We start from the raw sequence: 14,050 nt of genomic DNA on the forward strand, positions 1-14,050 counted from the left end.
CAAGCCCATGCAAGCAGCTGCAATTGTACAAAAGGATTTTTAGATTAATCCTAAACTCTACAGTAACCAGTGCAATGACGCAAAGACAGAGGAAACATGTTCATGTCTCTGTTTGCCAGTTAGTACTGCAATCTTTGCGATAAGTTGGTATGAAGTAGTACTTCCTCACCTGGATTATGGGCAAAACTCGACAGGCCAAACACAGCGGCTCGTATTTGATACTCCCGTGAACCAATGTCTTCCCTGTCCACCAAACTGGAGTTTACAAACTTCCTTTCAAACCCATGTTTTGTTTCCTTAAAATACAAAACCTCATTTGATGTTTGAATGAATAATTGGTGTGTCACTTCCATGCAAGGGTGTTAGTCATACTAACGGCTTCAGTTTCTCTTTAAATGAAATTTTAGAAGCTAACATTGATGTCATGGTTTTTCCTGGCTCAATATGACGGGAATAGGCCCTTAAGCATGATTTGTCCACAGGTTTGTCAGTTCTGCATTTTCTTGTTATTTCTGACCATTTGATAGACAGAAAACCTCCCTTTAAACAAACTAGTTAAAATATTTTTAATGACAGACTTGGTGATTCTTCATTTTTTAGTGAAGGAATTTACCTGCATGTATGTTTGGATTATGTAAGTATTATAATAACAGATGATTTTTTTCAGTATTATAGTTGCATAATGAAACGACATTTAAACTAAATGTTGAACCTCTCTCAAAACACTTCCTTGTGGTTTGATTGAGCATTGGCAGTATAAGGAAATGACCCAACAACTTTTTACTGGTTTTGTTTCTCAATGCTTTTCTTCCACTCTGAACCAGAAAAAAGACAAAGGAAGAAAACAGAAAGCTCCTTTGCAAATGAAAGTAAATGAATGGTTGTGGTGCTCTTTACTTACTTACTACTTTCCGGTAGATCATTAGTGTGTGACTAACCATTTCAGCACATAGGTGAGAGCAGAATCAAACTGGGCCATGGGTACATCCTGTTCATGTGACCCCCCCTACTCCACCACCCTCCACCGCCTCCAAGAAACAAACTAAGAAGTCGTATGAACGATGCTGCACTCTGGCCTTACTGGAGCACCTGAAAACCGTCTGCACCTGGAGGTGCACTGCCAGGGGCGAATAGTAATTAGATATGGTGATGAATATGCATGAGCGAGTGGGCGGTTTTAAACCAGGGACCAAGGTTCTCCTCGAAACAATGCCCAGTTCAGCCCACCCCCACCCCCTTTGCTCTTTTTGTGCTTGAACATACATGTTGCTTACAGACGTGTCTGCTCCCAAAGAAAACCAACCACACAATGAGGATGTGAGAGAAGGATGTGGTGTTTTGGTGAAATCTATTCTCAGATTTACTGATATGTCTGTTTATTTGGTTTCAGAAATGCACCCAGAAATACACCAAAGATTGCTAAGTGGCATTCTTAAAAAAAGCTACTTTACCTGACTGTTTTCTAAATTTTGGCTCCAGTCCTGCTGGCCGTGGTGATATATTTTACATTTACTGAAATTTGGAAATGACTCAGCTTCATGGTGAATTTCCCTTAGGGCGCAATGGTGTTGAGGAAACCCCCAGTTCAGTTCAGTTATTTCAGACACTGAGGCAAGTGAAAACGAAAAATAACACACCCACATTTATTTGTCAATTGCACGGTAGATCTGAATTCACAAAAATTACCTGCTTTAAGTTTTTTAGAGATGTTGAACATGTGGCCGAAAATATCCGCCTATGCTTTAGTTTTCATTCCTAAATAAACAGTTTATCCTGAGCTTTGTTATGTGTTATGTTTAGTTATGTAAAGCTGATATATATCTTAACAGCACACCGTTCAGACTGCTCTAAATTGCTGTGATGTCATATAGAGATGATATCCCTAATATGGTCATCTCAGGTGCACAGGTGCAGTTTATGAGGGGCAGCCAATCAGGAAAAAAATACTTCAATAGAGAGAAAACAGCTTGTTTGAGACGGTGGATGAATGGAGGTATAAATAAGGATATTTAAAAGATTACTTAAAATCGCAGATACTCTTATTAAAGAACATAAAACTGGAATGAGCAGATTCCCTTTAAGTTAGGCAAAAGAAAACTAGAGTCACAGGACAATTTGTAAAAAGGAAAAGGTAATTTTTAAGGATTCGCTTTATAAGCACATTAAAGTTTATGTGGTCACAAAAGAATGCTGTGTTCTGGCTCTAAGATTTTGTTTGTGGGTGTAACCTTCTCGCTCCAGCTGATAAAAAGCCAAACATACACATAGTACTCCCAGGGCAGCTACAATAACAGCGGGTAGAACAGAAACGCTCCGGCTCTCTAATGCATTAGAGATAAATAGGGATTTCCTGTGTAAAAGCATTCTTTACATGTGCATATCTAGAATATGGTTTTATAAGAGAGAGAGAAAAAAAGATGTTTACTGAGGAGGAAATGAAACTTAGTGACTGTAAAACATAGTTGCATCTTGTGCTGCTTTTTGCTTTCTTAAGTAGAGTTAAACATTTCTTTAACATTACTGATTCAGTTAAAACCACAGCAGAAGAGACTAAAAATGCATCTCTCTTTGTGGGATTAATGTAATTAATTTATCAAAGAGACAAACTGATTTACTTAATATGTAAAAACCGTATTAGTGTGAGAAGGAAGATCTTTTTATAAAAAATATTTTTCCCCTTTTGACTTTGGGGAAAACAGAAGACAAACAATAAAAGGAAATCCGTGTAGCTCCAACCAACAATAACAACCAGGAGTAGTTGATAAAGTAAAAATGTGGCTCTCATACAGTAAATGAGAACAAATGAGCATATCGATGCCAATGCTTGTTAATCATTACCAGCTGATAATGGACAGTGGACATGGATGTAGCTGCGAACAAGCATGATGATTTATGGAGTACATGCATAATTTAGTGGTTACTTCAGGATGTATTTCTGTCATTGCTGACTGACGTCTCAAGTAGTTTACTGTTCCCAGTAACTCATTAACACCATGCATGTTAAAACACAGATTTTAACAAGAGCCAATAACATCATCTGGATAAATTCCCTGCTTGTGTCCTCAGGGTTACTAGTTTTCCTGCGAACTGAGCTAGATTGAAAGCGCTCCTGCGGGGTGAATTTTCGACCCTGCTCGTTGGGTAGATGTGTTTCAAAATACATTGAAGCTCTGTTAAAAACAAAAACAAACTTATTAAATTATTTAAATTAAATAATCTATTTTTGTTTTAATCCTATAAAACAAATGCAGCATCACCAAGTTCAGCAGTGATGTCACCAACTCTGAGTATGGAACAGTTTTTATCATCCAACCGAGGAAAGAAAAAACACCTTAAAGAAGCATAATCTCAAGTTTCAAGGTGCTCTATATTGTAAGGTAAAGACCTACAATAGTAGAGTACCAGACGATCCCCTGTGAGCAGCATTTGGTGACAGCTATAACTATTAGTAACTCTAGGAACCACAAGCAAGCCTGCAGTCTGAAAGCCAAGTGCTCTATTTGGTACTACAAGATGTTTAAGATATGAAGAAGCCTTATCACTCAGGACTTTTTATGTGATCGAGATTCTAAATTCAATTCTGTATTTATCAGGGAGCCGATGAAGACGAGCTAACATGGAAGAAATACGAGCCCTCTTTGTAGTTCCTGTCAGTACTCTCGCTGCGGCGTTTCAGTTCTTCTGAAGGCTTTTCAGGGAGCTTTTAGGTGATAATTAATTACAATATTCCTGCCTGAAAGTAACAAATGCGTGAACTGTTTTTTCAGCATGATTCTGAGACAGGATGTTTCTATTAAGTAATACTGAAAGAAAGCAGTCAAACGCATTTGGTTAATGTGTGCACTGAAGGACATATCCTGGTTAAAAAAAGGCTCCTCACAGTGTTAGTGCAGGTCAGGTAATACCATCCAGAGTTGGTATCTGGTTAAACATTTTAGAAACAAATACAAATATAACCTCAGTTTTGTCTTATGAGATTCTCCTTCCTCTTCTTCTTCACTCTAAGTGTGACAACTTAAATTTAACTGTAATGCGTTTCACTGGAAAGCAGCCATGAAGGGACTCTCATAAGTCAAACTAGTGGGGAAATCCCTTACAGTGCCAACAGGTTGTAATATAATTTTGCTAGTTGGAGCCACTGATAGCTTTTAACATGAAATATATATAGAAGGTAGAACTGCTTAGATCAAACAGTCCATATTTAACTTTATGGCATGAAATATAGAGACGATGGAGAAAATTAATTCAACTTCCTTTAGTAACATCTCTGACTGAACCTGTGACAGGACACACATCTTCCATCACATTGTTTTCAAACTCAGCAACTTGTAAATAAAATTTACTAAAGTGTTGAAGTGGAGCTGAGTGAAACAGAGGAAAGCACATCAGAGTGCAGTAGGTATATCAGTGTGTAAATCCAGACTGACTTAAGAGTGGAGAAAGAGCGGGATTTCCTTTAATCCTCGCCACAGCGGCTCATTAGCATTAATCACCACAGATATATCATGTGTAACGTGGCTTTTGATTACCTGGATCCAAGGCGGCAGGCTGGCAGTGGTTGACAGGACTCGCCTCGACAGGCTGGGAACGAGCCAACCTGTGGAAAAACGCAATCAATCCAGTCAGGCTGATCAATAAAATTATCCAAGGGATCTAATCAAACGGCAAACAGAAGTCAATTCACTCAATCAATCGGCACAACAGCGACCGCTTTCAGCTTCAGAATTAGAAACAGGAGTGTTGGAAGGCGGGTGTATGTAGTGATACCGATGAAAGGATTCTCCTAAAGGTATGAAATGGGATTAGTGGTTAGATGAGAGAGCTGACAAAGTGCTGCTGAAGACCTCATATTTCTCCTGCTCTCTGACCGCCGCCCTCGCTCTTGCTCCCGCAAGTAAACAGTATAACATGCCATTCGTCTACAAAAATCAATCAGCGCCCCAGGAAAGCAATTTCTGCCCTAAAAAAAGCCACAGTTTCAATTAACGGGTTTGAGTGACACAGAGAAAGAAAAACCTTCAGGGTTTCTCTGAAGAAACATGTACTGATTTTTTTTTTTATCTTCTTTGGCTTTCAGGTAAAGGACAGAAACCAAAAACCCACAAATGATACCATTTTTCTGACCACACTGAAATTAAACCAATAACAGCGGTCTTCGGGTTACAGAGACATGCAGTCAGTGTTTCACTTTTAGCTGCAATTGAACTGTTTTCCAACACTTGAAAACCATGTTCAGGAGCAGATTTAATGAGTGAGGAATAGGCATACAAGGAGAAAATGGAGGGCGCCAGATCAGTTTGATAAATGAGGCTAGGAAAACCTTCATAGTTTCCTTTTGGAGCACTTTGAAATAAAGCAAAAGGTAACCAAGTCTTGTCTTTTTTTAAATATAGGTTGTGTATAATTCCTACAATAGACACTGTATCTATTAGTTAACTATTAGGGGGAAGGAGGACTCTCAGCCATCTGAATATTAGCATAAAATGTCCTCCAAAAATACTAGCACACGTCTTCAAAAACATAGACTGTATATCAAAGATGGGCACAGCTACTGATATCCATAGCAATTGATTGTCTAGTCCCACCTTTTGAACCAGACATCATGAGTGTGCAAAGCCCCCCCTCCCCAAAAATAAATCACACCCTGCTTCACCATACTTCTGCACTCTAATCTGGACTAAAATATAAAAATGTAACTCCATGTGGTATTTCTATTTGAAAGTAGTCGTAGAGGGTGATACATCAACTAAGAAATAGGGTCATTTTCTTGGAAACTTCCATGCAAACAGATGAGTCACCCATTAAAAGAATGTAAAATACGGATACTGTGCCTGTCTTTGAGACAAAGTCTAAAGTCAGTTTTACTTTCAGTTTGTTTAATGTTGTGCTTCTTACTGTTTCTCTGGCTGGACCACTGCTATCTTCTTCTGTTTCTGGCCTGCAGAACGAATCAATGAGACTTTGTGTTAAGCTGTCACTGCATGGCAAATTTACATTTGTGTATATTTGTGTGTCTACGTACAGACAGGTTTGATTGGAGGGGTCAGAGGGTAAGCGTTGGCCTCGCACCAGCCGACAGGGAAGATGTCCATGGACTCGACATCCACGATGCACTCTGACAGAGGCTTCGGCACACCTGGAGATGGGCAGACAGCGGAAGGAAAGCAGGGGTGAGGGAACTGTCACACATATACAAACTGCTGTTTTTTTTCTCTACCCCATCTTCACTCTGGGACACAGCAGGAGTCCCTGACACTTAATCCTCACTGCACGCACACACTCACACACAAACGAATGTACCTTCCAGTCGGAGCCACAGCAGGCGTCCTCTGACCTGTGTGACCTGAGCCACACACACCTCAGCCGGTCGGTGAGGGTTCACTGCCTCCAGCCACATGTCCTTGGCAAAGTCTCTGCTCTGCCATGTCTGAACGCACACACACGAGGGGAAGAGAGAGGGCTTATTTTACATTCAGAGCAGGGATCTAACCTGAGGTAACCTGAAGCCAGGTTCAGATTACAAGACCTTCAAACTGATTTAACCCTTATTTTCCACTTGAAGGACTTCAAACAAGGTGCTGTAACAGGGATTTTGTAGGCTCATTGAATGTAACAGTGTCAGAGGGGTCTAATAAGTTCCTGTTTACAATATGTGTCTCACTGTAGAGTGTCAACTGTTATGTAAACCTGAAAAAGAATAAAACACTGATAAAACGTTCTTTGAGTGTTGCTGCTGTTTTCACAATGTACTAACATAAATAAATATTTAAAAACAAGTTTTAAAAGTGATATAAATGGGAAAGAATTGAAAGTACAGAATGTTTTGCATGCATCATCCAAATGCAAATATCGTTTGCTTTTTTAACTTCACCAAAACAGAATAAAGTGGCAGACACTGCTCTCGATCATTTCATGCATTTTCTGCCTGGTGCTCATTGGTGCAAGCTTCTTCTGTTCCCAAACTGTGTGATTGGGACAGTGGGGCACAGTGGCGGTAAAGACAATTACAGCAGTGAAAGTGCAGGCAATGGCTTTGCACTTCAGATTGCAACTTACAAGATATGTTAAAAACCTCTGAGCTTGTTGGGACAGTGGGATTTAAAGCAGATGACACTTGAATGAAACCATAAAGCAGCACCAATTGTGTCTTCTGTCTCTGCTGCCACTATGCTATCCTGAAGTGTTGTGTTGTTTCGGTCTTCAATTTGGTTTTAAAATGTTTGCAGGAACCCTACTGAAAAGCAGCTTCCTCTGTACTAAACACGCTCCCATCAAAACATAGGCTGAACCATCAGGAGTGTCCCAGTTTACATCTCTTCACCCCATGCTTACATCAGGAAAGCAGGCGTCAGGAGCTGCTTCTGTCCCGCTCTGCTTCAGGTAGTCAGCCCAGTCAAAGTCCTGGCCCTCGTAGGCCCGAGGCCTCTCCAGACCCACGCCGTTCTTCATACACCACTGGACAGGCAGGATGCCAGGCGAGTTGGCATGACACACCACAAAGTGTGGCTTGGCTTCAGCAGAGAGGTCATCCAACATCACCTGGAAGTAGAACTCATTGTAGACCTGAAGAGTAAACAGAGGGAGAACATTTAATCTCTTCCTAACACAATGATTTCAACACACGTGTAAAAGAGATTATAGACGACAAATTTACTCTCCATCTTTTAAATGCTTAGACAGAGCAAATTAAAAGAAAAAAGATTTCAAGTATGAAGGCATCCTTGGTAATGTACAATTATTCTTGTGCCACACTAGTCTGCCAGTGTTTTAAGCCGCTGGATCTACCCTGTGAAACAACAAAGGCCAACTAATTATAAAATTTAAAATCATAACATTGAGCACAGTATGTACTATCTAAGCTGCTTTCCTTTCCCCCTGCACGATGCTTTTCTTTGTGTTTAGTAAATTAGGAAGAAATGTGTTCATCATGCTCAAAAATCAATTAATATTTTTAATTAATGTGTAAAAAGGAAGAAAAAACCCAAATTCATGTCTAAGAAAGGTTCCAGTTGATTCCAGTGGTGCAGAGGAAGGCCTCGTCCATGGAAAAACATTTAAAAAATCCAATGCTTCACTAATAACAGAAGCTGACGAATGCTCTGTTTTTTGTTTTTTTTAGATAAGCCATTGTTCTCAGAGCCTTTCTGCGTGACTCACCTTTGTGACAGAAACAGGGCAGATCTGGAGCTGCTCCCATGGAGAAACCATCTCCAGCTTCATAGCCATCTTGAAGGAGTGCTTGGGCAGGTCTACATGGTCCTGACACAGTAAAGTCAAGATTTTTAGACAAATGTGCTCCACTTTTGATCACACACACACACACACACACACACACACACACACACACACACACACACACACACACACACACACACACAGTCCATGTAGGTCATTCAGACCCAGCTGGGTGGCCCTATAATGAATGAAGCATTCTGCGAGGCTTAATTCATGCTGCTGGCGATCATTGTGATGAATTAAATATAGTTTTTTGCCTCGCACATTGTTTTTCTAGCACCATGACACCTTTTTTACATTCAATTTGGTGTGTTGATAAGGTTGTGTTTCCTGTATCTCTTTGTTTTTTTTACCTTCTCCATTCCAACTGACTCAAAGTGTAATCAGTACATCCTGTATCACACGGTACTTTCTTGGTTTCACAAGAAAACACACTCAGATCTTCTTTGAAGGGTGTGTTTTCTGTTGTTTGTGATGACACACAATAAACTGTATTATGTAAGAAGGTTTTAGGTAATGCCGTGACTTTTTGCCTTTACTACGCTTATTCACTGAATGTAAGCAGGCTTCTATTTATTCTAGCCTTTCCGGTTGTCAGGACGGTGTCATGTGGGCTGCTTTGGTAATTTAAATCTCTTATTTCTAAGATTTTTCTTTCACACTTTTACTCATCTGTTATGTCCGTATTGGATTCATTTCAGTTTCTGCACCCTCTTACTTGTGCAGAGCTCTATCAAAACCTAACATTAGCTGCAGGCATCTGTGTCTATGCAGCAGGTGCTCAAGCACAGCATTAGGAGGACGTCATCCAACACAAAATCATTCCAGCTACACTCATAAACAGAGGAATGCAATTTATAAATTACACTTCATTTTTGCATTGACTCATATTAAAAGCACAGTTTAACGCTAAAGTTCTTAACCTTGAATAAGTTGGATTGGTTTGATCATAATTTGTTCTGGCTCTTCATCTCTAAAGTAAATTATTCCTTAAATATTTTTGTGAATGGAGATGGAAAATATTCAAATGATGCGGTGGAAAGAAGAGAGTTCAGCTGCTGCAGTTCCAATTAATCCACCCGTCCTCCTACTAAATGCTTTATTCGGTGCAGGGGGGGTCAGCTGAACATGAAAATGTTAAAGTTCCACAGATTTTTAATAACAGTTGAATAAATGGATGACTGAATACACAATTATTGAGATTTAATTGGCTTTCAAGGGCATTTCTTTTTTTCTGTAATTGGTACCAAGAAAGAAAACTTCCTGGAGATGTAAAATGAAGAGTTCCTATTCTTTCCTTATATCATAAATTAGCCATAGTTCACCTGGACCTGATCTTCCTGCAGGTCACGGAGCCTCACCTTGAACACCTCCAGAGGTAATGGATTCTTCTGTCCATCGAGCTGAGCATCCTCTAGAGCCTGCTGCCAGTCGGAGGTGCTCTTCGTAGACTTGAGCTCTGCGCGACAGATATGAGATTCTTTTTTTCTCAATTCAACAACTTTTTTCTTCAATTTAAAAACACAGACACACAAAGTCAACTGTTTGACAACAGTTATAGATCATAATTTGTCTTTATGACTTTGTCTTTACAAAAAACGTATAAACCGTTTGATGATTTAAATATTAAACCTTTAAGGATTAACTTGTCTCCTTATTTTCCGAGCAGGTGGTCGAACATTTAAACCCAGCATACCGCCTTGTCAGCATGAACCTTTACATCTTATGTTTTAAATGGCTTTAGGTAGTTCAAGCCCATTTTCTAAAGACATTTTATGAAGCAAAGTATTAACCAAGACAATAACAAGGACACACAGCATAGATAATATAATAATTTGTGATGAGACGAAATGCCCAAAAAAAAAACAACAAAAAACAACAACAATGAGTATAATTAATTGGTATCTGGAAGTTATAATTTACTTGTAGATAAAAATGTAAAAGGTGAAAAAGTGCAAACTTATTAGACTCTCACCTGTTGGCGGTTCTAAGGTCAGGCAGTTTTCCTGGGCCCAGCCGAGGGGCCGGAGCCTGACGTCCAGATAGAACAGCCACGTGTCATGATCGTGGTACTCTTCAGAGAGGCCAGCATACCGCAGGCGGAGCCTCCCTCCAACGTTCTGGATGACTTGTACAGGCCAGTAAAGGTAAGGGTCTAAAAGGTCCTGAAGCTCCAACACCGATCCGTCGACAATCAGATCGACCGTGTTCTTGCCTCGTAGAGGCTAAAGGGGATGGACAGAGAAGAGTTTTTACTTATTAAATAAAATGAAAATAAAACACACTGGTCACAGAGATGCTATAAAGGCTAGCTTAATGATCGAATTAAACCTCAGTGGAAAGAGTTTGCGTGTTATCCTTAGATTAAGATGAGAAAAAGAGGTATCTAAACAGGATGTTGAGCTTGAAAACAAAACAGTTTTAGGTTTAGATGATCACACCGGCATCCAGACCTGCTAATTATCCTGCTCTCACAGATGTCAAGAAGTACAACAAGAACTTGTTATTGAGTGTTAATTAGGATACAAATCTCAAAACTTGCCAAAACACTTTAATTTACCTGCTTTGACAAAGTGTTAGAGAGGGTGCAAGTTTTTTTAAGTGTTTCTATTGAATTGAATGGAATGAAATGCTTTGCTTTTATGTTGCTGGGAGGTGCATTCACTTTGCTTTCTTCAGCTCAAGACAATAATTTGAGATTTTGAGAAATCTATTTGGACCTCACATAAAAATGATGTATGCTGATTAATGTGTCAGATCATGTCTTGGAAAACGTGGTCGGTGGGGAGGTTTTAGGTTGTTTTTTTTTTAAACAAATAAACACAATCAGCTAATTAAGAAGCCGACTTTCGATGATTTTAACTAAATGTCCGTGTACATGTGCACATAAAGAAAGAAAACCCTCACATGTAGAAAGAGCTTAAATTTTCTCTGGTCTGCAGTAATGCTGCCATCACTCCAGAAATACCTGCAAATTTTATCGAACATCTTGAATTATTAATGACTTCTCCCAATCTTTTACACTTGCAAAGCTATCCAGCGGACTTGACTGGACCATCTGGAGTTTGGCTAGCAGGATCTGAACTTATGTTCTTATATTTGGCCTCTGCTTTATATCAGTCTTGCAGGTGCAGAATGCAAACATGCTCCACACTCTCACAGCTGATTTCTATTCTGTCACAAAACATAATCAAAAGAGGCCCGTTATTTTCATTTTAAACTTCATATTTTTACTCTTGGACTCCACCAGTTGCTTCTTATGATTCAGAGAGCAAAATTATTATTTAACTATCTCTGTATCTCTATTCTATCTCCAATCTCCACCTGCCTTTAAGCCTGTTCTTTCATCCGAGTTTGACTTTTAAACTAAAGATTTGAAATAACCACATTTTTTCTTAAATTTGGGAAAAAATATTAAAATTGTAGAAAGTATAGGGTTAGGGTTAGTGTGTCATTGTGCTTCTCTTGTGTGTCATTGTCTGTGTAAACACACACTCACCCCTTCCAGCAGGTTGGCCGGTGCCGTTCTGGCACCCGTCAGGTCCTGAATAAGGAACTCTGTCCAGTCGCTGTGTTTCTCCTTGATGGCTGCAAAGAAACACAAACAAAAAGCCGACACTGAGGAAACATGTACACAACTGTGCAATGGAAAGTGAGCACAAGGTGTGTTCTTGTATAGTGTTTAATTATTAAATGTGTGCAGAGCACCGTTAGATGTAGCCACCAGAGAACAGCATGCAGAGGAAGTGCATGCATACACTTGCAAATGCAAATGTTTCTGCTAATTTAGGTGTTTCAAGGCATAAAGCAGATGTGTAATGTGTCACTAGGATGTTTGTGTGTTTGACTGATTTCAATAGTTATGCAAAACGAGTGACAAGAATATGTTTTTCTGCCTGGAAATGTCTCAAAAACGTCAATAGCCTCAATGTTTCTTAAGTCTGTCATGTGCAAAAGAGAAGTAAAGAAGACACCATATTTCATAGGCATTTGCAAAAATAAGCGCATAAAAATGAAAGACACTGACTAATGGCATACTAATGGTGTCGTTTCTGTAATAATGTGCAAAACAAGAGCTGCAAATCTGAGCAGAATAAATATAAATCTTTTAGTTCTGGCTCTTCATGGTGCTAAATGAGTATTTCTCTAGAGACAAATGGGAACAACCCCCCCCCCAAAAAAAACCCCCAAACTGGTTTTGTCCAAAATTTTACATACGACATTCACCAGGATGCTTGTAGCTTCCTCTGTGAGCAGCAGCATGATGCACGAAGTCAAAATGACTGTAATGACTGAGGTCCTGCTGCCACAAGTTTGTTTCAGGTTTAATACCACAAATAAAAGTGGGACAAATCAGACCTCTAAGCGCAAGATTCAGAGTGTCTTTGGAAAAAAAAAGAAAAAAAAAAAAAAGAAAGAAAAAGGAGCACAAATACACTAAAACCCTGGAAAAAAAACCAAAAAACCAAAAACAACAAAAATGTCAGTTGTAGCATTAATTAGCATTTAAAGTTCTGGTTTTGATGAGTCAAACTGAAATTAGACTTGAACCATCAAAATCAGATAGGGGAACTACATGTTACGTAAGTCAAAGTGGTGATGAATACAACTGTCATTAGTCTGTGTTATGCACATAACTAGCATGGCACAGTTTTGAACTGTCTGGGTGCAAAAATGTGGATGGTTTCCATTTAATCGTGGAAAAAAAAACTAAAGCAATCCAACACAAAACCTTGCAACAAAGACTATCTGGATATAGAAACTGATTTGGGAAGGTTTCGATTCTGCTTTCACATGATTATTTGTTTAAAATTGTGACATTAATTCAAGCTCAATATCACAACCTTTAACAAGGTTTTGGATGTAAAGCTAGGCTGCTGTGTTAGACTGAACTTTAACTGTATGCACCTAATAAATTGGCTAAGCATAGCAAGAGAATAATACAGGTAATGTCAGTCATAGACAGTCTTGAAAAGACTTTCATGGGTATGGCAAATCAAATCAAATGTCCCTACAGAGCAGATTTAAATCGTTGCCTTTTAAAAAAACATGCAAGATTGATTATATAATTAAAACCATTTACTTAAAACAATAAAACTCTCAAATCCAAACAAAAAAATGTAAAAAAAAAAAAAAAAATGTTTTAAGGTAGTTCATAAATGTGTAGCTGGAATGAAAACACTGGTGAAAAAAGGTGTTTTTATTCCAGTGCTATGGAACAAAAGCCCCAATGCAGCTTACCCACTGACCTCAATTGAGGTACAGTATACGCTGTTGATTTCTAGGAAAACCTGTGTCACAGTAACAGAAGAGTAGTTCTGTACTGTACGCATTCAGAGGACAACCACTGCCTGGCTTCACAGACATAATAAAAAGTTCTTATAACCTTTTTCCCTGTTTTGCTTGCATCCATTAGTACCTTGCAGCAACTGCAGGAAATATACAAATGATTTCAGAAAACCTGAATATAGTCAGTTGCAGTCATCTAGTCCAGAAGATTTTAATGCAGTAATACCAGCGTCTATACCCTCAGGAAAGAGGATGTACCGGGAAAAAGAAACAACCTTTTACCACTGAACTGATTTGTTTATCAAATGTCAGTTGAAATGACACTGGGCAGCATGTGTATGACTGTTGATTATTGACTGCCCTAACCTTGATAGTTATATTCAAGGTTGTTTGTCGTATTTAGTTCTCTGTAATTGAGTAATTAAGGGATTAATTTGCCTTCTGGGTCGCATTTCCTTTCTATCCATCTCCTTACTTTCTACTGGAATGATTATGTGTAACTATCCTCTCAAAAGATGACCCCATA

At 39.0% G+C, this 14,050-nt stretch overlaps 1 protein-coding gene across 3 annotated transcripts in view; it reads right to left on the minus strand.

The window, feature by feature from the left end:
* The window catches only part of sfmbt2 (Scm like with four mbt domains 2), a 60,427-nt gene that overhangs the window by 12,099 nt on the left and 34,278 nt on the right, over nucleotides 1–14,050 (minus strand). For all 3 annotated transcript variants that reach the window (XM_005745655.1, XM_005745653.1, XM_005745654.1), the window contains 9 exons: nucleotides 11,735–11,823; nucleotides 10,211–10,460; nucleotides 9,597–9,694; nucleotides 8,158–8,259; nucleotides 7,333–7,563; nucleotides 6,301–6,427; nucleotides 6,023–6,136; nucleotides 5,896–5,938; nucleotides 4,530–4,597 (listed from right to left, as the gene is read on the minus strand). In XM_005745655.1, coding sequence (XP_005745712.1) covers nucleotides 4,530–4,597; nucleotides 5,896–5,938; nucleotides 6,023–6,136; nucleotides 6,301–6,427; nucleotides 7,333–7,563; nucleotides 8,158–8,259; nucleotides 9,597–9,694; nucleotides 10,211–10,460; nucleotides 11,735–11,823 — 1,122 coding nt within the window. The remainder of the gene's footprint in view (nucleotides 1–4,529; nucleotides 4,598–5,895; nucleotides 5,939–6,022; nucleotides 6,137–6,300; nucleotides 6,428–7,332; nucleotides 7,564–8,157; nucleotides 8,260–9,596; nucleotides 9,695–10,210; nucleotides 10,461–11,734; nucleotides 11,824–14,050) is intronic.

Source organism: Pundamilia nyererei, unplaced genomic scaffold (assembly GCF_000239375.1).
Source record: "Pundamilia nyererei isolate P.nyererei 1_Seehausen unplaced genomic scaffold, PunNye1.0 scaffold00162, whole genome shotgun sequence".
In the NCBI taxonomy this organism is placed as follows: Eukaryota; Metazoa; Chordata; class Actinopteri; order Cichliformes; family Cichlidae; genus Pundamilia; species Pundamilia nyererei.